Below are 26,839 nucleotides of genomic sequence, written 5' to 3'. Positions count from 1 at the left end.
GACTCAGAACAGAAGATTTGGGTTCCCCTGCTATTTGCCAGCCATGTGATCTGGGCAGCTCCACCCCTGTGTGCCTCAGTGTCCTTATCTGCAGAGTAGAGACCTTATTGCCTGGTTCAAATGAATTGCAATGTTGTGATTTGTAGGTCAGTCCCAGGGAGGGAGGCGCCGATAGTTATTGGTTACTCTGTGTTCTCCCTTGTCTTCTCAGATTCAGGGCAGGGTCCTGCTCCTGACCATCTGTGCAGCTGGCATTGGTGGAACTTTTCAGTTTGGCTACAACCTCTCCATCATCAGTGCCCCAACCTGGGTATGTACCTTCTGTGCCCACTGTCACGGTCTGAGTGGGTACTGGGTGGGGACCATCCACTGCCCATGGTGGGGCTTCAGCTCAGCATCTACTTAGTAGTGCTTTCTCCCATGTCACTCTCCACTGTCCCACAGGCTCCTTCAGGTTTAAACAGAGCACTTCATTTTTCTCCAGTGATGACAGTGGTCACTTTAATGGAGGCATAGGGCTGTAATTGACAACCTGGGAGAAGTTCCTCAAAGAATTGTTTGTTTGTATTTTGTCTTGTTTTGCTTGAGACAGGGTCTTGATGTGTAGTTCAGGCTGCCCTTGAACTCAGTATGTAGCCCAGGCTGGCCTCCAATTCGAGGCAATCCTCCAGCCTCAGCCTCAAGTGCTGAGATTACAAGTGTGCACCACCCGCCCTGCTAGAACTGTTTGTTAACAGAAGACATATGGGAGTGTATTCTGAGCAGAAGTAATATGGCATCCCATCCCCATGAAGAAAAGATGGATGGAAAGCTTTAGAAGGGGAGGTGTGAGCTGGCTGCATTGGTTTATGTATTCATTCCATTCACTAAGTATTTGATGCCCACCTCAGTGTAGGCTCACAGCTGGGGAGGGGTCCCTCCATGGGAGTCACAATCAACCTTGCCTCCCAAAGGCCATCTCCAGTCCTCAAAACTGTGCTTTCTTGGACTTGACAGGTCCCGTGGCCCTGCTGAATGATGTTAAAGAAAAAATACTCTATTAAAGAAACAATAAATGAATGACACTAGTTAAACCATGGTTATGCAAGGTGACTCCATGGCAAAGGGGAGGAACCTGATCAGATATTGAGGATGATCAGATACAAAGGATGGGGGATTCTAGCTAAACCAACTTAGCAAGTATTAAATAGAAATTATAGGAGGCCATTGTTTTGAACTAAGTTCCATGCTAAAAATCAAAATGGAGTCACTGTCACGAAAGTTCGCTATCGTCAAACTGAAACTGAGCTGATTATGGGCCTTCTGAAATCAGCATTAGAGATAACAGCCAAATTTCCCAAAAAGCCCAGTTCAACTGGTGTGATGACAAAGATCCCTCTGCTTTAATCCTAACATAAAAGAAGTAACCAAAAATAAGCTGTTGTTAACCAACCAGTTATTTTCCTATTGTTCTGTCTTTCTGTCCCCACCTTACAATGAAAGTAACTTTAAAATAACAAATTTACTTTTTGTTTCTGTTTCTGCTTTATTTGAGGACTTTTCTTTCTATAAAACCAACCTCTTTAGCTTGGTCCAAGAGAACTCTTTATTTTATGGAATGAAGTGTTGCCTGATTCTAAGATGGAAAATAAAGCCAATTAAATTTTTAAAATTTATTTATTTATTTTTGAGGAAGGGTCTCACTATGTAGTTTAAGCTGGCCTTGAGCTCACAAGGTACTGCAGCCTGGCCCCAAACTCATGGTGAGCTTCTTGCCTCAGCCTTCTAAATCCTGGGATTACAGGCATGTGTCACCATGTCTGGCTAATTCAACTAAATTATTTGAATTCAGTTGTCCTTTGACATAGAATTCTTGCTAAAATTGGTCCATGCAGACAATCACAGAAGACCAAAAGTTGAGGCCTACTTTAAAAAGAGCCCAGAAGAGCCTGACTTTCATTAAGTAGTGAATCTCTGCTAGTGGCCAGTCTGGGGGGTGGGGGGGTGGGTCAAAGGTCAAGATCAAGGGAGGCTGGCCCTAGTCTAACTCCTCCAACAGCTCCTCCCCAGGGAGGGAAGTGGCATCTATGACCTGGAGCTATCGAGGGCCAGGGAGAACTGGCCAAGACCTGAACTCACTGGCCTCCCCCATGTCCTGTTGGGAAGCCTAAGACTGGTATTGCACCTCTAACCAAGGACAAATGTCCCCGTCTTTACCATGCATAGACTTTCCCAACCACGTGGCTTCCATCTGCTCCCTTGATGCAGTAGCCTGGAAGCTGAGGCTGTATGGAGTGTGAACTATCTGGGTTCAGCCTTGACCTGTGGCTGAGGCCATGGGTGAGTTGTTTCACCTCTCTGGACCTAATTCTCAGTCTTAGCAGCAATCAAAGTTGTGTGTACCTAATAGAGTACATGCAGAATGGGTTCAAGGATACCCATGGATACCAAAACCTACAGATGCTCAAGTTTCTTACATAAAATTGTGTGGTATTTGCATAAAACCTACCTATATTCTCCTGTAGACTTTAAATAATCTCTAGATTACTTATAATACCTAATACAGTGTAAATGTCATGTAAATAGTTGGTATCTTATTTAGGGAATAATGACAAGAAAGTGTCAGGTTCAGTACAGATACAGATATTTTCCTGAGTATTTTTGATCTGCTCTTGGTTCAGTCTATAGATACAGAGGGATGACTGTATCTTTGAGGCATACCACAGTCAGAGTTCCAAGAAAACACATGGCTCACACAAGATAAGTCAAGTGGGTTTGGGTACCACAGAGGATGATTCACAAAGGATGATTAAGTGGGGGTATAGAGAACACACACAGCAAGGGAAAGTGCAGTTGTGCAGATTTAGTAGCACTGCTGTCTCAGCACGTCTCCCCCAGAAAGAGACAAGTAGAAGGAACAATGACCAAAACCAGGAGGAATGAACCATATCGCACGGGCCTCTTCATGAGGAGCGGTGCCCATTGTCTAAGGGTTGCAGCCAGCCTGAGGTGACTTCACAGGGAGGAAACCAGATGGAGCTCCTAAGTTCCTCTCTTCTTCTAAAGTCCTGTTGGAGCTTACCATTAGCCAAGTCCAACTGAAAACCAGTCAGCAAGGGAACCCAGTGTCTTTGTTACTTTCTCATTGCTGAGACAAAATATCAGACACCCAAAGTTAAAGGAAGAAAGGTTTATTTCAGCTCACAGTTTGTAGAGATTGGCTGGCTCCAAGGCAGGATGGCATGGGAGAGGGGCATCACAGAGGAGAAACAGTACATGGCAAGCAAGCAGGAGACAGCAAAGCAGCAAGCAGCAGCAGCAGCAGCAAACTGGCCTCTTCCTTTTTATCCCATCCAGTCTTTTGGGTGGTGCCACCCACACCCAGGATGGGCCTTCCCATTAGCCATACCCAGAACTATGCTAAATCAGTAAGTGGACTAATTTTGTAATCATGTGCCCTTAATCCCAGCATCACACACCTTAGATCCAGCACCTCCCAAAAGCCCCACCTATGACTGCATGAAGATTTGGGGGGACATCTAGACACAAGCCATAACAGTGATGTGGGCTGGACAGGTGGCTTCCTGGGGCACAAGCAGAGTGGGAATGTGGGATAGTGGGCTTGGAGCATTAGTTGGTCTTTGTCACTGTTCCTGGGGTAGAGGTCCTAAAACCTTTGGAGTTTCCTGAGTGATAGGAGCATATTTTATTTTTTTGTCATGAGCCCCCCACCCCTTTTTTGGTACCGGAGATCGAACTCAGGACCTTGTGCTTGTGAGGCAGGTGATGGAACCACTGAGCTAAATCCCAGCCCTGTCATGAGCCCCTTTTGATCATACCTGAGTTTATGCTAATGACATGACTTTGAATCAGCCCCCTTTGGATAGCATCATATATATCACCAGAAAGCCCAAGTGATTAGAGGGTTAGAACTTTCATCCCCACCCCCTGACCTCTGTGAAGGAGAGAAACCTCAAGATTAAATTCTATAAAAAACTTTGTTTTTGTAGTGCAGGCTGGCTTTGAAATCACTATGCAGCTCAGGCTGGCCTTGAACTCACAGCAATCCCCCTGCCTCAGCCTCTCAAGTACTGGGATTTACAGGTGTGCACCACCACACACATTGTATAAAAACTCTTGAATAATGAAATATGATGAACTTCTGGTTTTGTGAACACACTGAAGTGCTAGGAAGGTGGTATGCCCCGAGAGGACATGGAAACTCCAAACGACCCCCACCAAACGTTGCCCTCTGCAACTTTACCATCTGATTCTTTCTGAGTTTTATCCTTTATAATAAACCAGTTAATGTAAAGAAACTCCCTTTCTGAGTTTTGTGAACTATTCAAGCAAGCTATTGAGGAGAGAATTGTAAAAACCCCATTTTATAGCTGGTCTGTAGAATACAGGAGACCTGGGTTTGCAATTTTCATCTGAAGAGGGGGCAGTTTCATGGTACTGAGCTCTTTGACTTATAGAGTTTGATGTTTACTTCAGATAGTGTCAGAATTGTATTAAATTATAGTACACCCAGCTGGTATGCAGAGAGTTGGGGAATTGCTTAGTGTGGAAAAAACCCACACATATGCTGTCATATGTTGTGTGAGTATAGAGAAATAATGTGATCCCAGAGAGGAGGAAATAGTGAATTCCAGCTCTAGGCTACAGGAGATACAGAATGTGAAGGAAAGCAGCACGTGGGAGGTCAGGTGAATTTGTTCCTGCCCCATAGAGAGCAGTATTGCTCAGGATACTTGGTGCCTGCTCTGCAGAAGCACAGAGCCTGCAGGGGCTCTGCTTTGCCCCTATCTACAGGGGGCTGACTGGCATCTCTATCCACAGCACATTCAGGAATTCACCAATGAAACATGGCAGGCACGTACTGGAAGACCACTACCTGACCACCTGGTGCTGCTTGTGTGGTCCCTCATTGTGTCTCTTTTCCCCCTGGGGGGCCTCTCTGGAGCACTCCTTGCAGGGCCCATGGCCATCACACTGGGAAGGTAAGTGCTTTCTATGTACCCTCTGATCTTAGATTGCAAACAAAGAATCTGACCTGAAGTAACTTAATAAAAAATGTAATGAATGGAAGGATACTGAGGTAGCTCATAGAATGGAAAGAAGTGCTAAAAAGCCAAGACTCAAGAAAAACATGGGCCAAGGTAGTTTCAAGGATATCAACAGCCAGATCTTTGGACTTTCTTTCTAGGAAGGATTACTTCAGCACACTCAGCTCTACCCACACTCTGTTAACAATGTCTTCATTCAAGATCCAACATCCAGGAGGATGAGTTGTTATTGGTTTGTGTTGGTTCACATGACTACATCTGTGCAAGATTGGAAGAAAGGCAATTTGAGCAGAAAAAACAAATGATCACTACAGTCCACCCCTTTTCTAGGTACCAGCATACATAGACATCTTTCTCCTGTCCCTACCTAACAGTGCTTAACCTTCCTATGTACACCACCGTCTGCATTCACCTCTCCCTAAGTAATACCACTCCGAGCATTGTCTTGTCACACACACCAGGGCAATGTAGTAGAGGTATTCTTCCTGAGCCTGGGAGGCCCATATGATCACTATTCTTCTGTCAGCCCTGAAATTAGGCTCTCTTGATATTTTGCACTTAATGGTAAATTTAATTACAGTAGCCTTCTCTTATCTCTAGGAAATCTGTCTCAAGACCCCCACTGAATACCTGAAATCATGAATAGTACCAAGCCCTATATATATAATGTTTTGCTACACATATGATAAAGTTTAACTTACAAATTAGGCACAATAATAGATTAACAGCAGTAACTAATAATAAATTGAACAATTCTGACAATATACTACAATGAAAGTTCTTTAAAACTCGTGATTTGTTTATTTCTAACATTTTTTCATGTAATATTTTTGGGCCAAAACTGACTGAAACTGAAAAGCAAACTAGTGGATAAAGAGGGATTATTGTATAATTCACCATATAAGAAAAGGAAAAAGGAAGAGTAAAACTAATTAAGGAAAAGGAAACTAGTAGGCAACTCTTTTTTTTTTTTTTTTGGTACCAGGGACCAAACTCGGGTCCTTGTGCTTGTGCAGCAGGTGGCGAAACCACTGAGCTAAATCCCTGGCCACTGGGTGACTCTATTTTAAAGCATATGATGCAGAAAGCCTGGAAATATAAGTAAAGGTTCAGTTCTTGTTTTTACAGTAAATCACAAGGCTGTTTCTTATACTGTGACTTCCATCCTCCGGTTTTCTACTCTTGTTTTAGGCAGAACTTCAACTATTTGAGGCTCTTTGCTCATTATGATGATCCAAATCCTCATTTTTTTCTTCAGTCCTAGGGACTGAACCCAGGGCCTTGCACATGTAAGTACTCTGCCACTAAGATATATCCCTAGCCTATTTGTTTATTTATTTAAATTTTGAGACAGAGTCTCAATAAGTTGCCCAGGCTGGCTTTAGACTCACAATCATACTGCCTCAGACTCCTAAGTAGCTGGGATTACAGACAGGTGCCACCTGGCCTGGTGTAAATCTTCATTGTTGAGTGGGTTTGGTAGTCTTGATTATGTAGGGTCATCAGGCGATCATTACACTCTAAGATCATCTGCTTCTGGATGATGGATTCATGGCATAACAATAAGTTCTATAATATCAACTCTTTTTTCCTTCTCTGATATAACTTCTTTGCTTGAATGAAAAGTTGTACAAGTATCATGTTTTTGTATTTGACAGATGTATCTATTAGGATGTCTTTAACCACAAGGAACAAAAACCAAGACTCAATTGGTTAAAATAATAGGACACCTTTTATCTCATACAACAAGAAGTCAGTAGTTGGGTGACTGCAGGGACATATCAGTGCTCCACCCCTTTCCTCTGAGATTGCTGCAGCTGCAATCTCCACTGTGTGTTAGTTTTATCCTCAAGACTGCAGCTGGAAGTTAAATTAGTGCCTCATTCAGATGCAGCAACATCCAATGGAATGGAAATTTCTTCCTGGATGATACTTTATATCACAAGAAATAAGAAACTCATAAAAAGTGCTGTGTTTCATTGCCCAGCACTGGATTATTAACTGTCTTAGTCTATTCTTGTTCTTATAACAAAATACTTGAGACTGGAAAATTTATAAAGAACAAAAATTTATTTTCTCAGTTTCTGGAGTCTGGAAAGTCCAACCAAAGTATTTGGAAAAGATACAAAATTATACGCTCAAAATTCTATCTACACAAAGAGTTTAATTCCTTCAGTATCTTTTAGGGCTGTGCTGGTGTGAGTGGCCTATTTGTGGGAAGCTTTATGGCCCACATGGAACAAGTTTGCTGTATACCGTTTAAAAAAAAAAGTTTTGGGCTGGGCATTTGGCTCAGTGGTTCCGCTGCCTGCTGCACATGCACAAGGACCCGAGTTCGAACCCCAGCACCAAAAAAAAAAAAAGTCACTAAAAAAAAAAAGTTTTGTTGTTGTTGTTGTATACCAGTTTGATTTAGTGATGAAGTACAACTGGCCACATGCAAACTTCAAAGGGAATGTCACATGGCAGCCAGTTCATGATAGGTCCACAGCCACCTGGTGTTCTAGAGCCTGGTGTTTATTCCTCACCAGGGCCTAGTAACAAAACCAGGAGCTGTTGCTCATTAGCAGGATAGCAATTCATTGGAGTAGAGTGGTTCTACTACAAAACCCTAGATCATGTATTGAGATTCTCCTTTTAGGATGTTCTAAGTGCCACTTTGAGCACCACAGGATGTTCTGGGTCTAAATAGTCTAGTGACAAAGCTCTTTCAACCTGGCTTGGACCCACCAGAGAATACTCCTTTTGCTTAGCTCCACTCAAAGCTGCTGGATTTTCAAGTTATCTGGTAAATGTGTCAAGTTACAATACCCAGTGTGGTATTTGCTGGCATTAGCTTTTCTGTTGCTATGACAATTTATAACCTGAGCTAAGTACTTTATAGGGAAAAGGGATTTATTTAGTTCACATTTCTGGATGTTCAGGGGCACGGCACTAGCATTGGCTTAGCTCTCGTGAGAACCTCATAGTGAATGGCATCACAATGGTAGGAGCATAGATAAGAGGGTATGATCATATGGCAAGAACAGAAGCCAGAGTTGAGGGGAGGGGTCATTAACTACATCCCAATAAGCCCCACTACTTAAAGGTCTCACCACCTCTTATCATTGCTGCAATAAAGACTAGTCTTCTAACTCATGAACCCTTGGGGAGACAAAAACATCCCCACAGCAATCCTTTCTCCAAAATGGAAAGAAGCTGAGATTTTCCTTTCTTAGATGAAGAGGACCAAGGTGCTACAATTTGTCATGCACTTTGGAGGAAATATACTAACAAGTCTTAGTCTATTGGATCTCAGAAATCTCAGTGACATGGCAGTCTCCTCCATATTTTTTTCCACTCCATGTCATATTTGTACTTTACCAAGACTTCTAACATACTTGCTGCTCCCTCTCCTCCAGTTTCTTTCATTGTGGATGTATATTGAAGTAGTGGGCCAGCAAGATGTAAGTAGTGGGTCAGCAAGATGTCCTGTGGAAGACTGGGAATGTAGCTCAGTGGTAGAGTACTTGACTAGCATAGATGAGGCCCTGGATTCAGTTCCCCAGTATGGAAAGAATTCCCTGTGGAATAGGCAGGTTCCTGTAGAATAGACTATGGCCCACAGCTTGAGAGCTGCTGTACCCTTAAGGTAGGGCTTCTGTGTGTGTGTGTTATGCAGTGCTAAGGAATAAATCTGGGTCTTGCACAACACAAGAACAGAATATTAAAACCTGTTAGAGAAAAGAAACAAATCCCCTATAATGGAAAGCCCATCAGAATCACAGCAGACTTCTCAATACTAACTCTCGAGTCAAGGAGAGCTTGGTGTGAAGCATTTCAAGTCCTAAAGGAAAACAACCTCCAACCTGGATTGATGTACCCTGCAAAACTATCCTTCAAAATTGATAGAGAAATAAGACACTTTCATGACAAAGAACACCTGAAGAAATTCATGACCACCAAATTGACACTCCAAAATATTCTGAAGAACATTCTAGAAAGAGATAATGAGGACTACAACTCCATGAACATCAAGAGAATGAATCCACTAGACAAGGCAAGTAATTAAGCAGAGAGGGGAGAAAAAGGGAACCAACAACATGAAATTAACATGACAAGGATAAGTCAGTGTATATCAGTTATAACTATCACTGTAAATGTGCTCAATTCACCAGTCAAAAGAAACAGACTGGCAAAATGGATCAAGAAGCAAGATCCATCAATAAGCTTGATACAAGAAACACATTTAATTCAAAAACAAATTCATAGACTGAAGGTCAAAATATGGAAAACAATAATCCATGCGACAGAAACCCAGAAAAAAGCAAAAGTAGCTATTTTATTTGCAGACAAAGTAGATTCCAAGCAAAGAAGGTCACTACATCCTTGGAAAGGGAATCATCCAAGAGGAAGAGATAACAATCATAAATATATATGCACCAAGTCCCAGCACACTCAACTATATAAAACAAATATTAATGGACATGAAAAATCAAATAAACACTAATACAGTTGGGGAACCTCAATATCCCACTGTCACAAATACACAGATCAACTAGACAAAAAAATCAACACAGAAATATCAGAACTGAACTAAACTTTTGAACAAACAGACTTAGTAGATGTCTACAGAGTGTTCCACCCCACAACATCAGAATACACATTCTTCTTAGCTGCACATGGGGTGTCCTCCAAGATAGACCACATACTCACTCATAGAAAATGATTAAGTAAATGCAAAGGAATTGAAGTTATCCCATGCATATTATCAGACCATAAGGCAATGAAATTAGAAATCAATGGCAAAAGAAACCAAAAAACTTCATAAACACATGGAAATTAAATTATACTCTCCCTGAAAAACCAATGGGTCACAGATGAAATTAAAGAAGAAATTAGACAGTTCTACAATTAAACAATAATGCCAATACAACATACCAGAAATTATGGGACACAATGAAAGCAGTCCTACAAGGGAAATTTATAGTGGTGAATTCTCATATCAGAAAAACAGCGCAAGCTCAAATAAACAACCTAATGTTGAACCTCAAGCTTCTAGAAGAAGCAGAGCAAGTCAAGCCCAAAGCTCATATGAGAGGGGAAATTATAAAGATAAGAGCAGAAATTAATGCAATTGAGACTAAGAAAACAGTACAATGAATCAGTGAATTGAAGAGTTGGCTCTTTGGGCCGGGGATTTAGCTCAGTGGTTTTGCTGCCTGCTGCGCAAGAGCAAGGACCTGAGTTCGATCCCTGGTACCAAAAAAACAAAACAAACAAAGAGTTGGCTCTTTGAAAGATTAAATAAAGTTCACAAACCCTTAGCCAACCTTATCCAAAAAAGGAAAGAAAAGACTAAATCTATGCAATTATGAATGAAAAGGTGAAATCACACCAGGTTCTGCAGAAATCCAGAAGATCATCAATACCACCTTCAAGAACCTGTATTCTAATAAGATAGAAAACACAGAGAAATGGACAGATTCCTAGATATCAATTCATCAATTACCAAAGCTGATCAAGAAGATATAAAAATTCTAAATAAATCAATATCAGTCAATGAAATTGAAGACATAATTTAAAATCTATCAATAAAGGGCCGGGGATTTAACTCAGTGGTTCCGCTGCCTGCCTCAAAAGCACAAGGTCCTGAGTTTGATCCCCGGTACAAAAAAAAAAAAAAAAAAAAAACACAAAACAAACCTATCAATAAAGAAAACCCCAGGCCCTGATGGATTCACTGCTGACTCTACAAGAAATTTAGAGAAGACCTAATGCTACTACTTCTTAAATTCTTTAATGAAATTGAAAGGAAAGCAATACTCCCAAATTCATTCCTGGAAGCAAGTATTACCCTGATACCAAAATCAGAAAAGGATCCAACCAAAAAAGCGAACTACAGGCCAATCTCCCTAATGAAGATAGATGCAAAAATCCTCAATAAGATACTGGCAAACAGAATGCAGAAAATCATCAAGAAGATTATACACTCTATAATTAGTGTTATCATTATGTATGCCTCAAGTGCATTGATAAATGTTTTGCTATTAAGAAAAAAGAAGATTACACACCATGACCAAGTAGGATTCATCCCAGGGAGGCAAGGATGGTTCAACATACGCAAATCAATAAATGCAATATGTCATATTAACAGAGCCAAGGACAAGAACCATATGATCATCTCAGTAGATGCAGAAAAATCATTTGACAAAGTGCAACACCCATTCATGCTTTAAAAACCCTACAGCAAATTGGAATAGATGGTCTTTATCTCAATCTGGTAAAAGCCATCTATGGCAAACCAATAGCCAACATCATACTAAATGGACAAAAATGGAAAGCTTTGAGTCTGAAATCAGGAACAAGACAAGGTTGTCCACTATCACCACTCTTATTCAATATAGTTGTGGAAATATTAGCCAGAGCAGTTAGACAAGAGAAAGAAATAAAAGGGATAAGGATAGGAAAGGAAGAAGTTAAATTATCATTATTTTTGGATGACATGATACTCTATATAGAAGACCCCCAAAACTCTACCAAAAGACTTCTAGATTTAATAACCAAATTCAATAATGTAGCTGGATACAAAGTCAACACTCAAATATCAGTAGCATTCCTGTACACAAATAACAAATTTATAAGAGAGAAATTTTGGAAACAACATCTTTCCCAATAGCATCCCCCCAAAAAACAAATACCTAGGAATCAATCTAATGAAGGAAAACGGGAAAATTGCAGTACTCTGAAAAAGGAGATTGAAAAAGATATCAGAAAATTGAAAGCTATCCCTTGTTGTTGGGTAGAAAGAACCAATATAGTGATAATGGGTATACTTCCACAATTGTTATACAGATTTAATGCAATCCTAATCAAAATACCAATAGAAAAATCTCATGGAATTAGAGAAAACAATCCTAAAATTCATTTGGAACCAGAAGAGACCTAGAATAGCAAAGGCAGTTCTGGGCAACAAAGGCAAGACAAGGGACATCACAATCCCTGACTTGAAAGTATATTACAAAGCTACTATGATAAAAACAGCAAGGCACAGACAAAAAAAAAAAAGACTAGAGGATCAATGGAACAGATGAGAAGATGCAAAAACAACTCCAGACATACACAGCCACTTAATCTTTAACAAAGGAGCCAAACACCTTCACTGGAAGAAAGATAGCCTCTTTAATAATTGCTGCCAGACTGGGCCAGGGATTTAGCTCATTGGTTTTGCCTCCTGCTGCACAAGCGCAAGGACCCAAGTTTGATCCCCAGTACCAAGAAAAAAAGATATGAAGTTCTCCTTTTGGGCCGGGGATTTAGCTCAGTGGTTCTGGTGCCTGCCTCACAAGTGCAAGGTCCTGAGTTCGATCCCCAGTACCAAAGAAGAAAAAAAACAAAATTAAATAATTGGTGCCAGAAAAACTGGTTTTCCACATGTCAAAGATTAAAACTAGACCCATATCTTTCACCATGTACTAAACTAAAATTGAAATGGATCAAAGATCTAAATATTAAAACAGAAACACTAAATCTGTTGGAAGATAGAATAGGTAAACTCAGGGCTGGGAATTTAGCTCAGTGGCACTGCACCTGACTCATAAGCACAAGATCCTGAATTCAATCCCCAGTACTGGAAAAAATAAAAAAGAATAGGTAGAACTCCTGAAGACATTGGTGTAAGCAAAGACTTCATGAACAAAACCCCAGTCGCACAGGAAATATCACAAAGAATTAACAACTGGGATCTCATCTTATTGAAAAGTTTTTGCACAGCAAAAGAAACCACCAACAGAATGAAGAGACAACTCACAGTGTGGGAGAAATTTTTTTGCCAGCTATTCCTCAGTTAAAGGTCTAATACCTGGAATATATAAAGAACTCAAAAAAATGAGACCCCCCCACTTTTAAAGAGCCAATAAAAAATGGGCATCTGAAATGAATAGACACTTCTCAGATGAAGAAGTAGAAATGGCAAATAAATGTATGAAAAAATGTTCAATATCACTGGTAATTCAAGAGATACAAATTAAAACAATGCTGAGATTCCATCTCACTCCAGAAAGAATTGCTATTATCAAGAAATCAATCAATAACAAATGCTAGCGTGGCTGTGGGGAACAAGGAACCCTTCTCCACTATTGGTGGGAGTGTAGACTGGTGCAACTACTGTGGAAATCAGTGTGGAGATTCTTCAAAAAACTAAACTAGAGGTTCCATTCAACCCAGCTATTCCCCTTTTTGGTATCTTTCCAAAAGAATTAAAAGCATCATACCACAGCAATATATGCACACCCGTGTTTATAGCAATACAATTTGTATAGCTAAATCTTGGAAACAGCCTAAATGCCCATCAACTGATGAATGGATAAAGAAGATGTGGGGGTTTTTTAATGTGATGGAGTACTACTCTGCCATAAAGAAGGATAAGCTTGAGACATTTCTAGTTAAATGGATGCACCTTGAAACCATACTCTTTTTTTTTTTTGGTACAGGGGCTTGAACTCAGGTCCTTGCACTTGCGAGGCAGGCGGTGGAACCACTGAGCTAAATCCCCAGCCCCCAGAGACCATACTCTTAATGAAATAAATCAAACACACATGTTTAAATACCACATTGTTTCTCTGGTGTGAGAAATCGAAAGTGTAAATAAGGGACTGGGGATTTAGCTCAGTGGTTCCATCGCTTGCCTTGCAAGTGCAAGGACCCAAGTTCGATCCCTGGTACCAAAAAAAAAAAAAAGAAAGAAAAAGAAAGTGTAAATAAGGACCAAAATGTAGAATAGATATTGGGAAATGTTCAAATGAGAAGGGAAACAAGGGCAGATGGAGGGGGAAGGGTAGGCAGGAACAAGAAAAACAAGAGAAGAGGGCCGAGGATTTAGCTCAGTGGCATCACACCTGCCTAGCAAGTATAAGGTCCTGAGTTCGATCCCCAGTATCAAAAAAAAAAGAACAACAAGAGAAGGAAAAAGTGGAAACAAAGCTTTTGTGAATAAGGAGGGGAAGAGGGTTTGAAGGATGGGGACAGGAATGGAAAAATAAGAAGAAACAAGATACATCATGTACAGGTACAAATTACCTATGATGAATGTTATCATTATGTATATCTAAAATGTACCAATAAAAAAATACAGTAGAGCAGGGGTTAGCCAACTATTGACTATGGGCCAAGTCAAACTCCTACCTGTTTTTTGAAAATAAAGTTTTATTGGAAAAAAAAATGAAGTGTACTACAGTCCCTGCTAGGTGAAAGCTAAGTGTTTGTAGTGTCTGTGTATTGAAATGGAACAAATGGATTCATTCCAGGGCCAAGTAGTTAATTACCATTAATTATTAATGGATTTATTAATTTCAGTTAGAAAATGATATATTATTACAACTGTAATTATTGGTTACAATTGGAGCTACCACTACATCAAGTTTGTCACGAACTTGATAATCTGTAATCTTTCATTCTCTAGACACAGGAGACCTCAGCTTTGGCTCATATCCTATCACTGATGTGCTCTCGAATTTGGGGAAAACACCAGCCTTCCCTGGTCTTCAGTTTTCCTATCAGTACAGTGAGCCATGTGGTCTCTCGTAAGCTCTCTTAGGTGATCTGTTTGACAGCCCTTCTAAACTTGATATCAGAAGCCCAAAGCTATCACAATGGTGGAGCAGGGGACATTTTCAAAGTCCCCTTCTTGGTCTGAGGTCTTGTTCTCATTGGCCAAGGCATTGGGGCATTCTGCCAACCTGAGTCTTCTGGGAAGTGTCTGTATATATGATGAAGGAACTGTACTTGGCTTTTGATGCATCACTTGCCTCACCTGTTTTTCCTCCCTAGGATTTTATTAAGTCTGAGAAATTACATATTGTTTCCTTCATTTTACATAGAAGTTTGGGGAGAGCAATATTTAATCTCAAGCAGACAGCCGTAAAATATAAATGCTGTCATTCCAAACTGCAGTGCAAGTAGAAAGAGTAATTTGGGGATAAGTTGGGCTAGGAATAAGAGTGTGTACCTCAAGGCCTACCACATGTGAGCCCAGATACAATGGCTTGTGGTTATTTCAGTTCATATAGCTTGTTCTTGAAACAGTTCTGTCTGTCTCTATGTCTCTGTCTCTGTCTCTGTCACACACACACACACACACACACACACACACACACACACACACACACACGCAGTCTGTGTGTTGATCAGGGCTAGAATTGCTGAGGGCCGTAGAGATTTCTTCTGCACCGAGCCACAGATTCTCTTACCTGTTTTCCACTTCCTCCAAGGAAGAAGTCCCTCCTGGTGAATAACGTCTTTGTAGTGGTAGCAGCGATCCTGTTTGGATTCAGCCGCAAAGCAGGCTCCTTTGAGATGATCATGCTGGGAAGACTGCTGACAGGAGTTAATGCAGGTAGGGGATGAGCAGGCATCTCATGGCTGCCTCTGTTTCTAGTCATTCATTAATGCTCCTTCCTTCTTTCCTTCTCTTTATTCATTGACTTATCCTTCATTCATGTCTGCTTGTTTCACAAAATGATTAAATATGATTTATCTTAAAGACGCATATCATTGCTGGGCATGGTGGCACATGTCTGTAATCCCAGCACTCTGGGAGGCTGAAGCAGGAGGATCACAAGATCAAGTTCAGCCTGGGCAACTTAGTGACCCTGGAAGACCCTGTCTCAAAGTAAGAAGTAAAAAAAGTGCCGGGGATGTGACTCAGTGAGAAAGCCCCAGTTTCAGTCCTTAGAAATACACACAGAGACACACACAGACACACCCCTCATATAACTAGACATTTACAGTAAATATGGAAGACATTGTTCAGGAAAAAGAGAAAACATCCCCAAATTTACCCTAATAATAAATCCTGTGTTTGAACAACACCCTAAGCATGAGATTCCTGACAGCCAAGGTGTAAAGGGACATAGGATGAGTTCTTTGGTCTTTCTGAAGAGAGAGAAGAGCATGTCAGGGATTCTTCAGTGTCTAGGGCTTGTCATGTGAGAGAGCAGAATTTTGAGTATATTCATCTGAGCTTTTAGTAGCTCCAATCAACAAGTTATATCCTGACCATCTACTATTTATACAGCCAGGTATTGCTGTCTACATTAGATACCTATTCTGTGAAACAGATATCTCCAAATTTACTGGCTTAACACAACCAACATTTATAATCTGCAGTTCCTGTGGGTCAGGGACCAGGAAATGCCTTAGCTGGGTGGCTCTGGCTTAAAGTCTGTCATAAGGCTGTGCTCAAGCTGTCAGCCGGGGCTGCAGCCACCTGCAGGCTGGCCTGGGGCTGGAAGCTCTGCTTCCCAGGTGGCTCCCTCGTGTGCTGTTAGTGGGGGGCCCAGCTTCTTACCATCTGTGTCTCTCCATGGGCTGCCCAAGTATCCTCAGGAGGGGCGAGGAGGCGGAGAAGGGAGGAGGAGAGGGGAGGGAAAGTTCTAGTGCTTTTATTTTTTCATTTTAAACAAGAAGTTTATTTAAACAACAAGACACTTGACTTAGAGGGAAAACTATCTAGGATTCTTTTTCTTTTAAAGAGTAATTTACTCCTACATAAAGACAGACTGCCCTACATGTAACAACAAAGTACAAAAAAGTTATAAAATTGTCTTTGGTTTTACAATGATAAATGAAAAACATTAACATTCTCCAATAAAACAAGGTATGAAAGGATTTTTATGCTGTTGTCTTTTCTGTTAAGACAGTGAGTGCAAAATAACTTACTGGAATATAAAGATAAGAGCTGATGATCATGCCACTAATGGAGAGAGGGAATTATTTTCACAGAACCAGTATCTCCTCATCCCATCTCCATCTGATGTCAATCAAAACATATTGTTGGCCATTTAGTTAAAAAAAAAAAAAAAGCAATATGCTTGTGCACATACACCAGATAATTTATGTACAATAAAGGAATGGGGAAGGGTGGCCGGGGATTTAGCTCAGTGGTTTCGCCACCTGCTGGGCAAGCGCGAGGACCGAGTTCAATCCCCAGTACCAAAACAAAAAAAATTTAAAAAACAAAAAAAAAGGAATGGGGAAGGGGTAAATGAAAGAATACAGAAAAGTATACTGTAGTAGTCAGGATGTGGTGGAACCAAATTGCAGTTTTCCAGTTGAGAATGTATTCTCGATCTGTAAGAACAGAGTTCTGGAGTAGAGTTGTTGCAGGTTCCCTTTTTAGTAGACATCTCCTGTCTGCTGCTGGAACACATCAATTGTATCTTCGTCCTCCAGTTCCAAATGTGCAGGTGTGTCTGTTTCATTGATTGGCTGTCCATCAAATCGGAATCTGATCTGCCTCATTGACAAACCCTGTCCTTCACAATAGGCTTTCTTTAGGTTACTAAGTGGTGTATGCCTCTTAATCTTAAACTGCACCACAGAACCATCCTGCCCTGCCACCTTCAAATTAATATGATCATTGTTCTCAGTCTTGACTCCTTCCTTGGGCTTTTCTGTCAGCCACAGTGAGCGCCCGAGTCTTCTAAGCTGCTGCTTCACAAAAGAGGTACCAGGTCCGCACCGAATGAGCCCACAAGCAACCCCAGGAGTAGCAGAAGGAGGCAGCAGCAGTGGCCAAGGCCTCTAGTGCTTTTTATGTCCCGATTCCAGAAGTCACGCACCATTTCCCCACATTCTACTCATGGAAAGTGAGTCACTAAGAACAGCACACACAATAGGGGAAAGGAACCAGGCCAGGCTTTGTTGTTGTGCCCTGTGTACTCAAAAGGATGCAACAGCAGGGGTACCCCTGAGACTCCTTAGCAACACAACTGCCTTTCTCTCACCTTTCTCTGCCCAAAGCCCATTGTGTAGAGAGAGGGGCTGTTATTGGATGGAGGGTCTTGGGGGAGTTGTTTCCAGGTTCTTGGTATCCCAAACAAAGAACTGAGCAGGAGTAACAGAGTAAGATTTATTGAAAGTGAAAGAAGGGCCGGGGATTTAGCTCAGTGGTGCCCCCTGCCTCGAAAGCACAAGGTTCTGAGTTCAATCCCCAGTACCAAAAAAAAAAAAAAATGTGAAAGAAGCCAAGCCACTTCACACAGTGGGAGCAGGCCAGTAAGAAGAGCAGTACTGGGCCTCTTAAGCCTTCTGGGATTATGGGAGGATCTGTACCTGGGGTTAACTGCCCCAATGGGCTGCTTGACTCAGCCCTTGAGTCAGAGGGGAAGTTTTTGACCACACAAGGTTTTTATTTTACTTTTTCTGGTACTAGGGATTGAACTCAGGACCTTATGCTTGTGAGGCAGGCGTGGTGCCCCTGAGCTAAATTCCCAGCCCTACACACAAGGTTTTTAGAGGAAGTGTCATGACATCCTAATCCCACTGGGGGGAGTCAAACTCCAGTGCAAAAAATGCTGGGGGGATTGGAGTTTTGGTTTTGTGTATGCCTGGAGGTCTTGGGGAGTGGGGTAGGGTGAACTTTTCTTTTAATTTTTAAAAATTTATTTATTGTAGCTGGGGATTTAGCTCAGTGGTGCTGCTGCCTGCCTTGCAAGCTGAAGGTCCCGAGTTCAATCCCTGATACCAAAAAAAATTTATTTATTGTGGAGACAAAATCTCACTATGTAGTTCAGGCTGGACTTGAACTCACTATGTATCCCAGATGCCTTGAACTTGCAGCAATCCTCCTGCCTCAGCCTCATGAGTGCTAGGATTACAGATATGTGCCACCAGGCCCAGCTTCTATTGGTTTTCTGATATTTTGACACAATTGTCCTTACTCAGTCTAGTTTCTTCATTCTTTGCCCCATGGCTTCCTTACTCTATCTCCTACCTCAGGAGCAGACATTGATGGAAGACTCTGAGGCCAGGGAAGGCAATGGAGTTGCATTCCCTTCAGTATTCCCAGGTGTAGGATGCCCCAATACCATGCCTCCTAGCTTTTGCCATTTGTTACCATTTAGGGTGAGCAGTGAGGGCACTGTCCAGTTCTCTGTTTCCCAACTAACTGTGTTTTTTTTTTTTGGTACTGGAGATCGAACTCGGGACCTTGCGTTTCCTCAGCAGGCACCGGAACCACTAAGCTAAATCCCTGGCCCTTCCCCACTAACTGTGTAGGTACCAGGTGCGTCCTGCAGGGAGCTGGGATGAGTTGAGAACCTAAAACGGTAGTGGTCAATGAAAGAGTTGCTGAGAGAGCCAAGGCAGCTGCTGGGTGTCCAGGGTAGGATCCTGTCCTTCTTCTCCAACCCCTGCAGCCTCTCAGAGACTGTTCAGTCAGCTTTCTGTCACTAAATGAAATACTGGTTTATTAGTGGAAATACTGGAAAGAAAAAAGGTTCATGGGCTGAGGATCTAGCTCAGTGGTTCCGCCGCCACCTGCCTTGCAAGCACAAGGTCCCGAATTCAATCCCTGGTACCAAAAAAAAAAAAAAAAAAGTTTCATTTTGGCTCCTGGTTCTGGAAGGCAGAGACTGGGGCCCCCACAGTCCTTCCGTGACTGAAGGACCTGCCATAAGGCCCGGGGACCAGGCTTTAACACATGGACCTCTGGGGGCATTTGGCATTCAGACCACTGCAAAGACCTTCACACCTAGAAAGATCCCATGAACATGTGGGGCTGTGATGAGGGACCAGCTTGGGAGCTGTGTTAGTTACTTTTCTATCATTGCTGAAACAAAATACCTGACACCCAAAGTTAAAAGGGGAAAGGTTTATTTGACTCACAGTCTTTAGAAGTTTCAGTCCATAATCGGCTGGCTCCAAGGCAGGGTGGATGGCAGACAGGCATCGCAGAGGAGAAACAACATGCCACACACCAGGGAGCCAAGGCAACAAGGGAACTTAACAGTGTCTCTCTGCTCCTTTTCTCTAACCAACCACTCATGTGTAGTGGTTTAGTGATCACATGCCCTTAATCCTAGCCACACACATTCCAGATTTAGTTACCTTCATAAAAGACTGCATGAGGCTTTAGGGGACATCTAGACACAAGCCACAACAGGAGCTGAAAGATTTATCTTGTCCCAGAAATCCTGAGGGGAGGAGGTCCAGTTGGCCCTACAGCAGGTGAAGCGGAGCCCTTTAGAGTGTATAGGGTGAGTGCATAGGTGTGTAGTGGCCCTTGGTGCCAGGATCCAGTGGTCAAGGGACAGGGTTCTACCTCCTGTGATGGGGAAGGCAGCTCAGCATCACAGGTGTGTGTGGGCCTCCTGGTAGCTGATAGGCCCCTGCCATGCATGTTTTCAGGTGTGAGCATGAACATCCAGCCCATGTACCTGGGGGAGAGTGCTCCCAAGGAGCTCCGAGGAGCCGTGGCCATGAGCTCAGCCATCTTCACAGCCCTGGGGATCGTGATGGGACAGGTGGTTGGACTCAGGTAAGGCCCCTCTTCCTTGTGCATTGAGTGGTTTCAAGGATGCTAGTTAAAAACCTTTCTTTGCTCAAATTTTGCCCCTACCCATCATATAAATTAAGGCATTTCTTTTTTTTTTTTCGGGTACTGGGGATTGAACTTGGGACCTTGCACTTGCGAGGCAGGTGGCAGAACCACTGAACTAAATCTCGGCGAGGCATTGCTTTTTGCATGAAGCCATCAAAATTCTATCCTCATCCCTATGGCTGATACACAAAAAGCCAACCATACTTTAGTGTGAATCACCTTTTTCCCATTCTCTCCAGGACAGGAAGCAAAGAACAGGTCTTGACAGATTTAGGCTTTTAAGGGGAATCATACCCTGGTCATCCCAGAAAAAAAAAAAAAAGAGAAACAAACCAAGCTTGTACCACTGGGAAGAGGAGATGCTAGGGATGAATGAGGTGGGCAGGGGCCTGCCCTTCCCTCTCTTGGTTTCTACCTGGGTGGGAAGAATTTTGACGTCCAGACCCAGAGCTGGAGGGGGAGAGGCCCAAGGCAATATTACTGTCCAACCAGGTTAGTAGTAGGCAGGGGGTTAGGGAGGAGAGGAGACAGGGCTGTGCAAGGAGGCGCCCAGCCTGGCCTGTGCTCTGCCTCCTCAGGGAGCTCCTCGGTGGCCCACAGGCCTGGCCCCTACTGCTGGCCAGCTGCCTGGTGCCCGGGGTGCTCCAGCTCGCCTCCCTGCCCCTGCTCCCCGAGAGCCCACGCTACCTCCTCATCGACCGTGGAGACACCGAGGCCTGTGTGGCAGGTGAGTCCCTGCCCTTGGGCCCCCAGACCACCCTTGACCCACAGATGCATCTCACCAGAGCATATGAGTCCTCATTTCTTTGGGTTTTATCAGGGAAAAGCGGTCCTTTCTGTGTCTCACCATCACCATCTGTCTGTCCATCCCTTCAAAACTCTTTATCAAGGGGATGTCCTAAATCATAGGACAGTGAGATGGATCAGACCCAGTTCCTTCCTTTCAGGAAAGCTAAGGTGGTGCATACAAATAGCACACACACACACACACACACACACACACACACACACACACACACGCGCGTGCGCCCGCGCGCATGCATGCAAACACCTGTAGAAGCCTCACTTGCCCAAAGCCAACTGGACAATGATGGATACTATGGCTATAATAAGGACACCCAAGGAACAGTCACAAAATCTCTGACTTAAAACTATAATCATAGGCCAGGGATTTAGCTCAGTGGTTCCAGCGCCTGCCTCAAAAGCACAAGGTCCCGAGTTCAATCCCGGGCACCAATTAAAAAAAAAACAACAGAACTATAATCATTTACCACACCTTTACTCATTCACCGAGCTTGTAGTACAGCTCTGCTGATGTCAGCTGGGTCAGCTCAGGGCATCGGCGTCTCGGTCAGTCTAGGCTGGTCTGGGCTGGGACAGTTCAGCTCTGCGCACATCTTTCACTCTCGGTACCAATGGGCTAGCCTAAGAATGTTCTTAGTGTGGGGATGGCAGTGACACGAGAAACCAAACCCCACTGCACAAGCACTTTCCAAATTGGTAGACCCCCGTGCACATTAACATTCCATTGGCCAAAGGGAGTCATGCAGCTAACTCCAAAGCCAAGGGATGGGCAAATAGATGGAGTATCCTGTCCCATGGCAAGGGGTGTGGATTTAGGGAGCAGTGAAGACCAGGCACATGGATGTGCTCCTCTCAATTCTCCATCACAGCCACAATTTTTCTCCTTGACTTAGGAGTCTGGCTATGTTTTCTCAGGCTGGTCCCAAACTCCTGAGCTCAAATGATCCTCCTTCCTCAGCCTCCTAAGTAGCTGGGACTACAGACACAGGCCACCAGGCCTGGCTATGGCCACAATTACTATGTATTTTCTGCCTTATGCAAAATATGTTCAACCCCATCCCCAGGTTCCTCAAAGTTTCATCCAGTCATAGGACCAGGCTTGAAGTCATGCTTCTTAAGATCACATTAAGTCTGCGGATGTTTTTTTATGACCCAGAGACCTAAGGCCTAAAAAGACAAGTCTTCATCCCCTACCACACTCAGCATACAAGAAAATGATACAGGGTAGCTGGAATTAATAGCTGATTTCAAAAGCAAGGAGCCTTCAGAAGGCACAGAGCAGCCACTGACCCAAAACAGTTATTGAAGTGCCCCTAGGAACTCATAGCCAAGTCTCCCTGGCTTGGGGAAAGGAATATTCCCTGCTCCAGTCCTGGCCCTGCCCACTGGGAGGGTCTTCCAGACTATGGTTCCCTCCCTTTCGTGCCCTGAGATAATCTCCTTTTTCCATGCCTTCCTTGACACTTCCTGAAGAAAGCATTGGAAAGGCATTGCTTTGGGTTTGGTGGTTGAGCAGGTTTCCCAGCCTGCTTCCTACTGCTTCCGACCTTTAGAAAGTTGAGGCACAAGGGCCGGGGATTTAGCTCAGTGGTTCCAGCGCCTGCCTCACAAGTGCAAGGTCCCAAGTTTGATCCCCAGTACCAAAAAAAAGTTGAGGCACAGACACCTTTACACTTCAAACTGTTTGCATCTCTTTTTGCCTGAAGTGGCAGGTCTTTTTTTTTTTTTTTGGGGGTACTGGGGATCGAACTCGGGACCTTTCACTTCCAAGGCAGGCGCTGGAACCACTGAGCTAAATCTCGGCCCTAAAGTGGCAGATCTTTTGCCAATATAACTTTCTCAAAACATGTGTGTTTTCTGTGCGTGTGTGTGTTTTCAGTGCTGGAAAGTGAACCAGGGCCTCATAAAGCCTAGGCAAGGGCTGTACTAGTGAGCCATTCCCCAACCTGGTTTTCCCTGTATTTGATGGGGCGGTGGGGGTGGGTTTGGAGGGAGGGCTCACCGTGGGGGACCAAAGAGGGGCTGAGGGAGCACGAGCTCAGCACACCCCCCCACCCCCCACCCCCGGTCTCAGCCCTGAAGCGGCTTCGAGGAGACAGGGATGTGGCCCGGGAGCTGGAGGAGATAGAGGAAGAGCGCGCCGCTTGCCAGGGCCGCCGCATTCAGCGCCCGTGGGAGCTGTTCCTGGATCCTGCCCTGAGGAGGCAGGTGACCAGCCTGGTGGTGCTGGGCAGTGCCATGGAGCTCTGTGGGAATGACTCGGTGAGGCCCTGCTCTGCCCGACACCTTGGGCCTGCGGTCCTGCAGCAGGTAGGTGGGAGCCATGGGAGACTGAAGAGAGCCAAGAGCCCAGAGCTGCTTCTCCGCCCACCCCCTTCCAGGTGTACGCCTACGCCTCCTCCATATTCCTGGAGGCTCGCGTGCCGGGGGAGAAGGTCCAGTATGCCACCATTGGGACTGGGAGCTGCGAGCTGTTTGCGGTTCTTGTCAGTGTGAGTCTGGGCTCATCCTCCACCAGCCCTGCGGGGCAGGGGGAGTTGGGGCTCAAGGTACCAGTGCTTCTAGGACTGAGGTCCTCTACATTAAGCTGTTTGCCACTTCTGCTCACTCTAAAACTGCAGCCAGTCAGTGAGCCTTTTTTGAACATTTGTGTTTGATGGACATTCACACCCCCGTCTTGAGATGAGAAAACTAAATAAAGTTGAATAAGTGATGGCAAGAGTCCTCAGGGAAATGAATAAAGTCATAATCTTCTGAAACGATACATTGCTCCCCACTGCCAGCTCCCTCATGACACCCCTCCGTGTTGCCTGCCCTGCTGAGTGGCTCCTTTCCTTTGCAGTGTGTGGTGGTTGAAAGGGTAGGAAGGCGGGTGCTGCTCATAGGGGGTTACGGCCTGATGATCTGCTGGGGGAGCATCTTCACAGTCGCCCTGTGCCTGCAGGTAGCTGGGGGAATGGGGCAGTGGCTGGCCCAGGTCTGCTTTCCACCTCACCCTCCACACTGTCTACTGCAGAGCTCTTTCCACTGGATGCCCTACCTGGCCATGTCCTGCATCTTTGCCTTCATCCTCAGCTTTGGCATTGGCCCTGGTGAGTGAGCCTAAGGGCCTCTGGACTTTAGGCCTTGCTGAATGAATAATGGATATCTAGGGGAGTGATGGGTGAGTACAGATGAAATGTTACCTACAGCACCTGGAGCCTCCCTGTGCTGAGGCTTCTGGGAGAGAATGGTTGTAGAACAGCACCCTGGAACCCCCATGCAGACTAGGCCCAGGCGAGGGACAGGCAGAGCAGGAAACCCAGGCTGGCAGCTCCCTGTCCCCTCTTTTTGCAGCCGGAGTGACGGGGATCCTGGCTACAGAGCTGTTTGACCAGATGGCCCGGCCTGCTGCCTATGTGGTCTGTGGGGTGCTCATGTGGACCATGCTCTTCCTGGTTGGGCTGGGGTTCCCCTTCATCCGGGTAAGTCCATGCTTCCCTTCGGGGTGGGGGGCCCTGCCTCAGATTTTGTCCTTGTCACTATTACCACCCTAGCAGGAGGCCTTCATCCAGGGAGACTGACGCTGTAGGGGAGGGGGCTTGTGAGCAAAGGGGAGAAGGGCCTCCTCAGGACTTCTCATGGGCCTTCTGTTGAGACCTGAGAGAGGCCACACCAGTCTTGGGGTCTCTTTTAACCCACAGGAGAGTTTGTCCCATTTCCTGTATGTTCCTTTCATTGGTGTCTGTATCTGTGGGGCCATCTACACTGGCTTATTCCTCCCTGAGACCAAAGGCAAGACCTTTCTGGAGATCTCCAAGGAACTACACAGACTCAACTTGCCCAGACGGGCCCAGGGCCCCATGTGGACCAGCCCCAAAGTCATCACATCCACTGGTCTTTAGCTGCAAATGTATAAGTGGGGGCCAAAGCCAGTTGCTGCCCTTTCCTTTGCCTTCTTTTTTTTTTTTGGTACCGGGTATCGAACTCTGGTCCTTGCACTTGTGCAGCAGGCAACGAAACCACTGAGCTAAATCCCCAGGCCCTTCCTTTGCTTTCTATATCACTGGCTCCTGCTTTTTGTTTTTCCCTTTTCTTTTCTTTTCTTTTCTTTTTTTTTTGGTACCAGGGATTGAACTCGGATCCTTGCACTTGCGAGGCAGGCAGCAGAACCACTGAGCTAAATCCCTGGCCCTTCCTCTTTTTCTTTTTAGAGTCAGGGTCTCGCTATGTAGTTCAGGCTGGCCTTGAACTCATTATGGAGCCCAGGCTGACCTTGAACTCACAGTGATCCTCCTCAGCCTCCCAAGGGCTGGAATTATCAGTATGCACCACCATACCTGCCCAGAACGTGTCTGACTAATTGTAGTATTAAAGAATGTGAAAAATAAACTTTGTTGTAGAAATTGATTGCATACATGCTAGGGGTGCAAAGCATGGGGTATGAATACAATGAAAAGAAATCTTTTTTCAGCCTTGTGTTAAATTGGTTATCTATTACTATGACAAAATACCTGAGATGTATGAACTTAAAAAGAAGAATGATTTATTTTGACTCAGGGCTTCAGAAGTTTCAGTCCATGGTTACTTGACTCCATTGCCTTTGGGTCTGTAGTGGCACAGTGCATCATGGTGGGAGCACATGGTGCAGGAGCTGCTTGCCTCAAGGCAGCTGGGAAGAAGAGAGAGAGAGAGCGAACACCAGGAGGTATGAATGACTCCCTCAAAGACTCTCCTGCAATTATCTCACCTCTTCCCACAAGGCCCCACCTTTTAAAGGTTCCACTACCTCCAATAGTACCATGGGTTGAGTACCATCCTTTAACACCAGGGTCATGGGAGAACATTTATCCAAACCATAGGAAGCCTTTATTTTTTATTATTTATTTACTGTAGTACTAGGAGTTGAACCCAGAACTTTCCCACTGAGCTACATCCTCCTTTTTATTCTATTTTTATGTACCGGGGATCGAACTCCGGTCCTTGTGCTTGGGGGTCAGGCGGTGGAACCACTGAGCTAAATCTCCGGCCCCACATCTCCCATTAAAAAAAAAATTTTTTTTTTGAGACAGGATCTTTCTATGTTGCCTAGGCAAGGCTAGAACTTGCAATCTTCCTGCCTCAGTCTCCTATACTTCTGGGAATACTGGTATGTTCCACCATGCCCAGGTTATAGCAGACTTTGAGAAGGTACTTATCTCAGGTAGGCATGAACACTCCCCCTTCATAACTTCCAGACTCTTAATTTTGTCTGGATCTAATAAGAATGATTTTATCTTGGTATCATCAACTTACTTTTTTTTCCCCAGTACTGGGGATCGAACTCAGGACCTTGCACTTGTGAGGCAGGCGCGGTGCCACTGAGCCAAATCCCCAGCAGTGTCATCAGCTTTTACATGAGGATTAAATTTCAAAGTATGAATGTGGAGGGAGGCATAAACATTCAGCCTATAGATTTTTTTGGGTAAGTGACTTGTTGAGCTTAACAATAATAAATAATAAATGTATGTTTTTCCCCCAGGAGTGGGGAAAAAAAGAAAACTTTTTGAGTGTATACAATAGTATTTTACATTTCCACCAGTATTGTTTGAGAGTCCCAGATATTCCAACTCCTCATCAACACTTGGTATTGTCAGTCTTTCTAATT

At 44.0% G+C, this 26,839-nt stretch overlaps 1 protein-coding gene and 1 pseudogene across 13 annotated transcripts in view; one reads left to right on the top strand and one right to left on the bottom strand.

The window, feature by feature from the left end:
• The window catches only part of Slc2a11 (solute carrier family 2 member 11), a 42,948-nt gene extending 17,364 nt beyond the window's left edge, over positions 1–25,584 (top strand). For 6 of the 13 annotated variants that reach the window (XM_021257286.2, XM_004843576.4, XM_004843571.3 and 3 more), the window contains 10 exons: positions 212–310; positions 4,822–4,982; positions 15,296–15,420; positions 20,217–20,346; positions 20,988–21,136; positions 23,288–23,475; positions 23,595–23,705; positions 24,056–24,305; positions 24,550–24,677; positions 24,897–25,584. In XM_021257286.2, coding sequence (XP_021112945.2) covers positions 4,963–4,982; positions 15,296–15,420; positions 20,217–20,346; positions 20,988–21,136; positions 23,288–23,475; positions 23,595–23,705; positions 24,056–24,305; positions 24,550–24,677; positions 24,897–25,097 — 1,302 coding nt within the window. In that variant the 5' untranslated portion in view covers positions 212–310; positions 4,822–4,962 and the 3' untranslated portion in view covers positions 25,098–25,584. Of the gene's footprint in view, positions 1–211; positions 311–4,821; positions 4,983–5,188; positions 6,338–15,295; positions 15,421–20,216; positions 20,347–20,987; positions 21,137–23,287; positions 23,476–23,594; positions 23,706–24,055; positions 24,306–24,549; positions 24,678–24,896 lie in introns of those variants that run through there. The other 7 variants (XM_087198125.1, XM_087198124.1, XM_004843572.3 and 4 more) reach the window with 3 other exon arrangements.
• On the bottom strand, positions 16,695–17,833 carry LOC106009303 (small ubiquitin-related modifier 2 pseudogene; annotated as a pseudogene).
• Positions 25,585–26,839: the final 1,255 nt, after the last annotated feature.

Source organism: Heterocephalus glaber, unplaced genomic scaffold, assembly GCF_053883595.1.
Source record: "Heterocephalus glaber isolate CG9 unplaced genomic scaffold, H.glaber_assembly_v1.0 deba00001687, whole genome shotgun sequence".
Lineage (NCBI taxonomy): Eukaryota > Metazoa > Chordata > Mammalia > Rodentia > Bathyergidae > Heterocephalus > Heterocephalus glaber.
The sequence above is the reverse complement of the archived record's forward strand: the minus strand, read 5'-3'. Positions and strand labels throughout refer to the sequence as shown.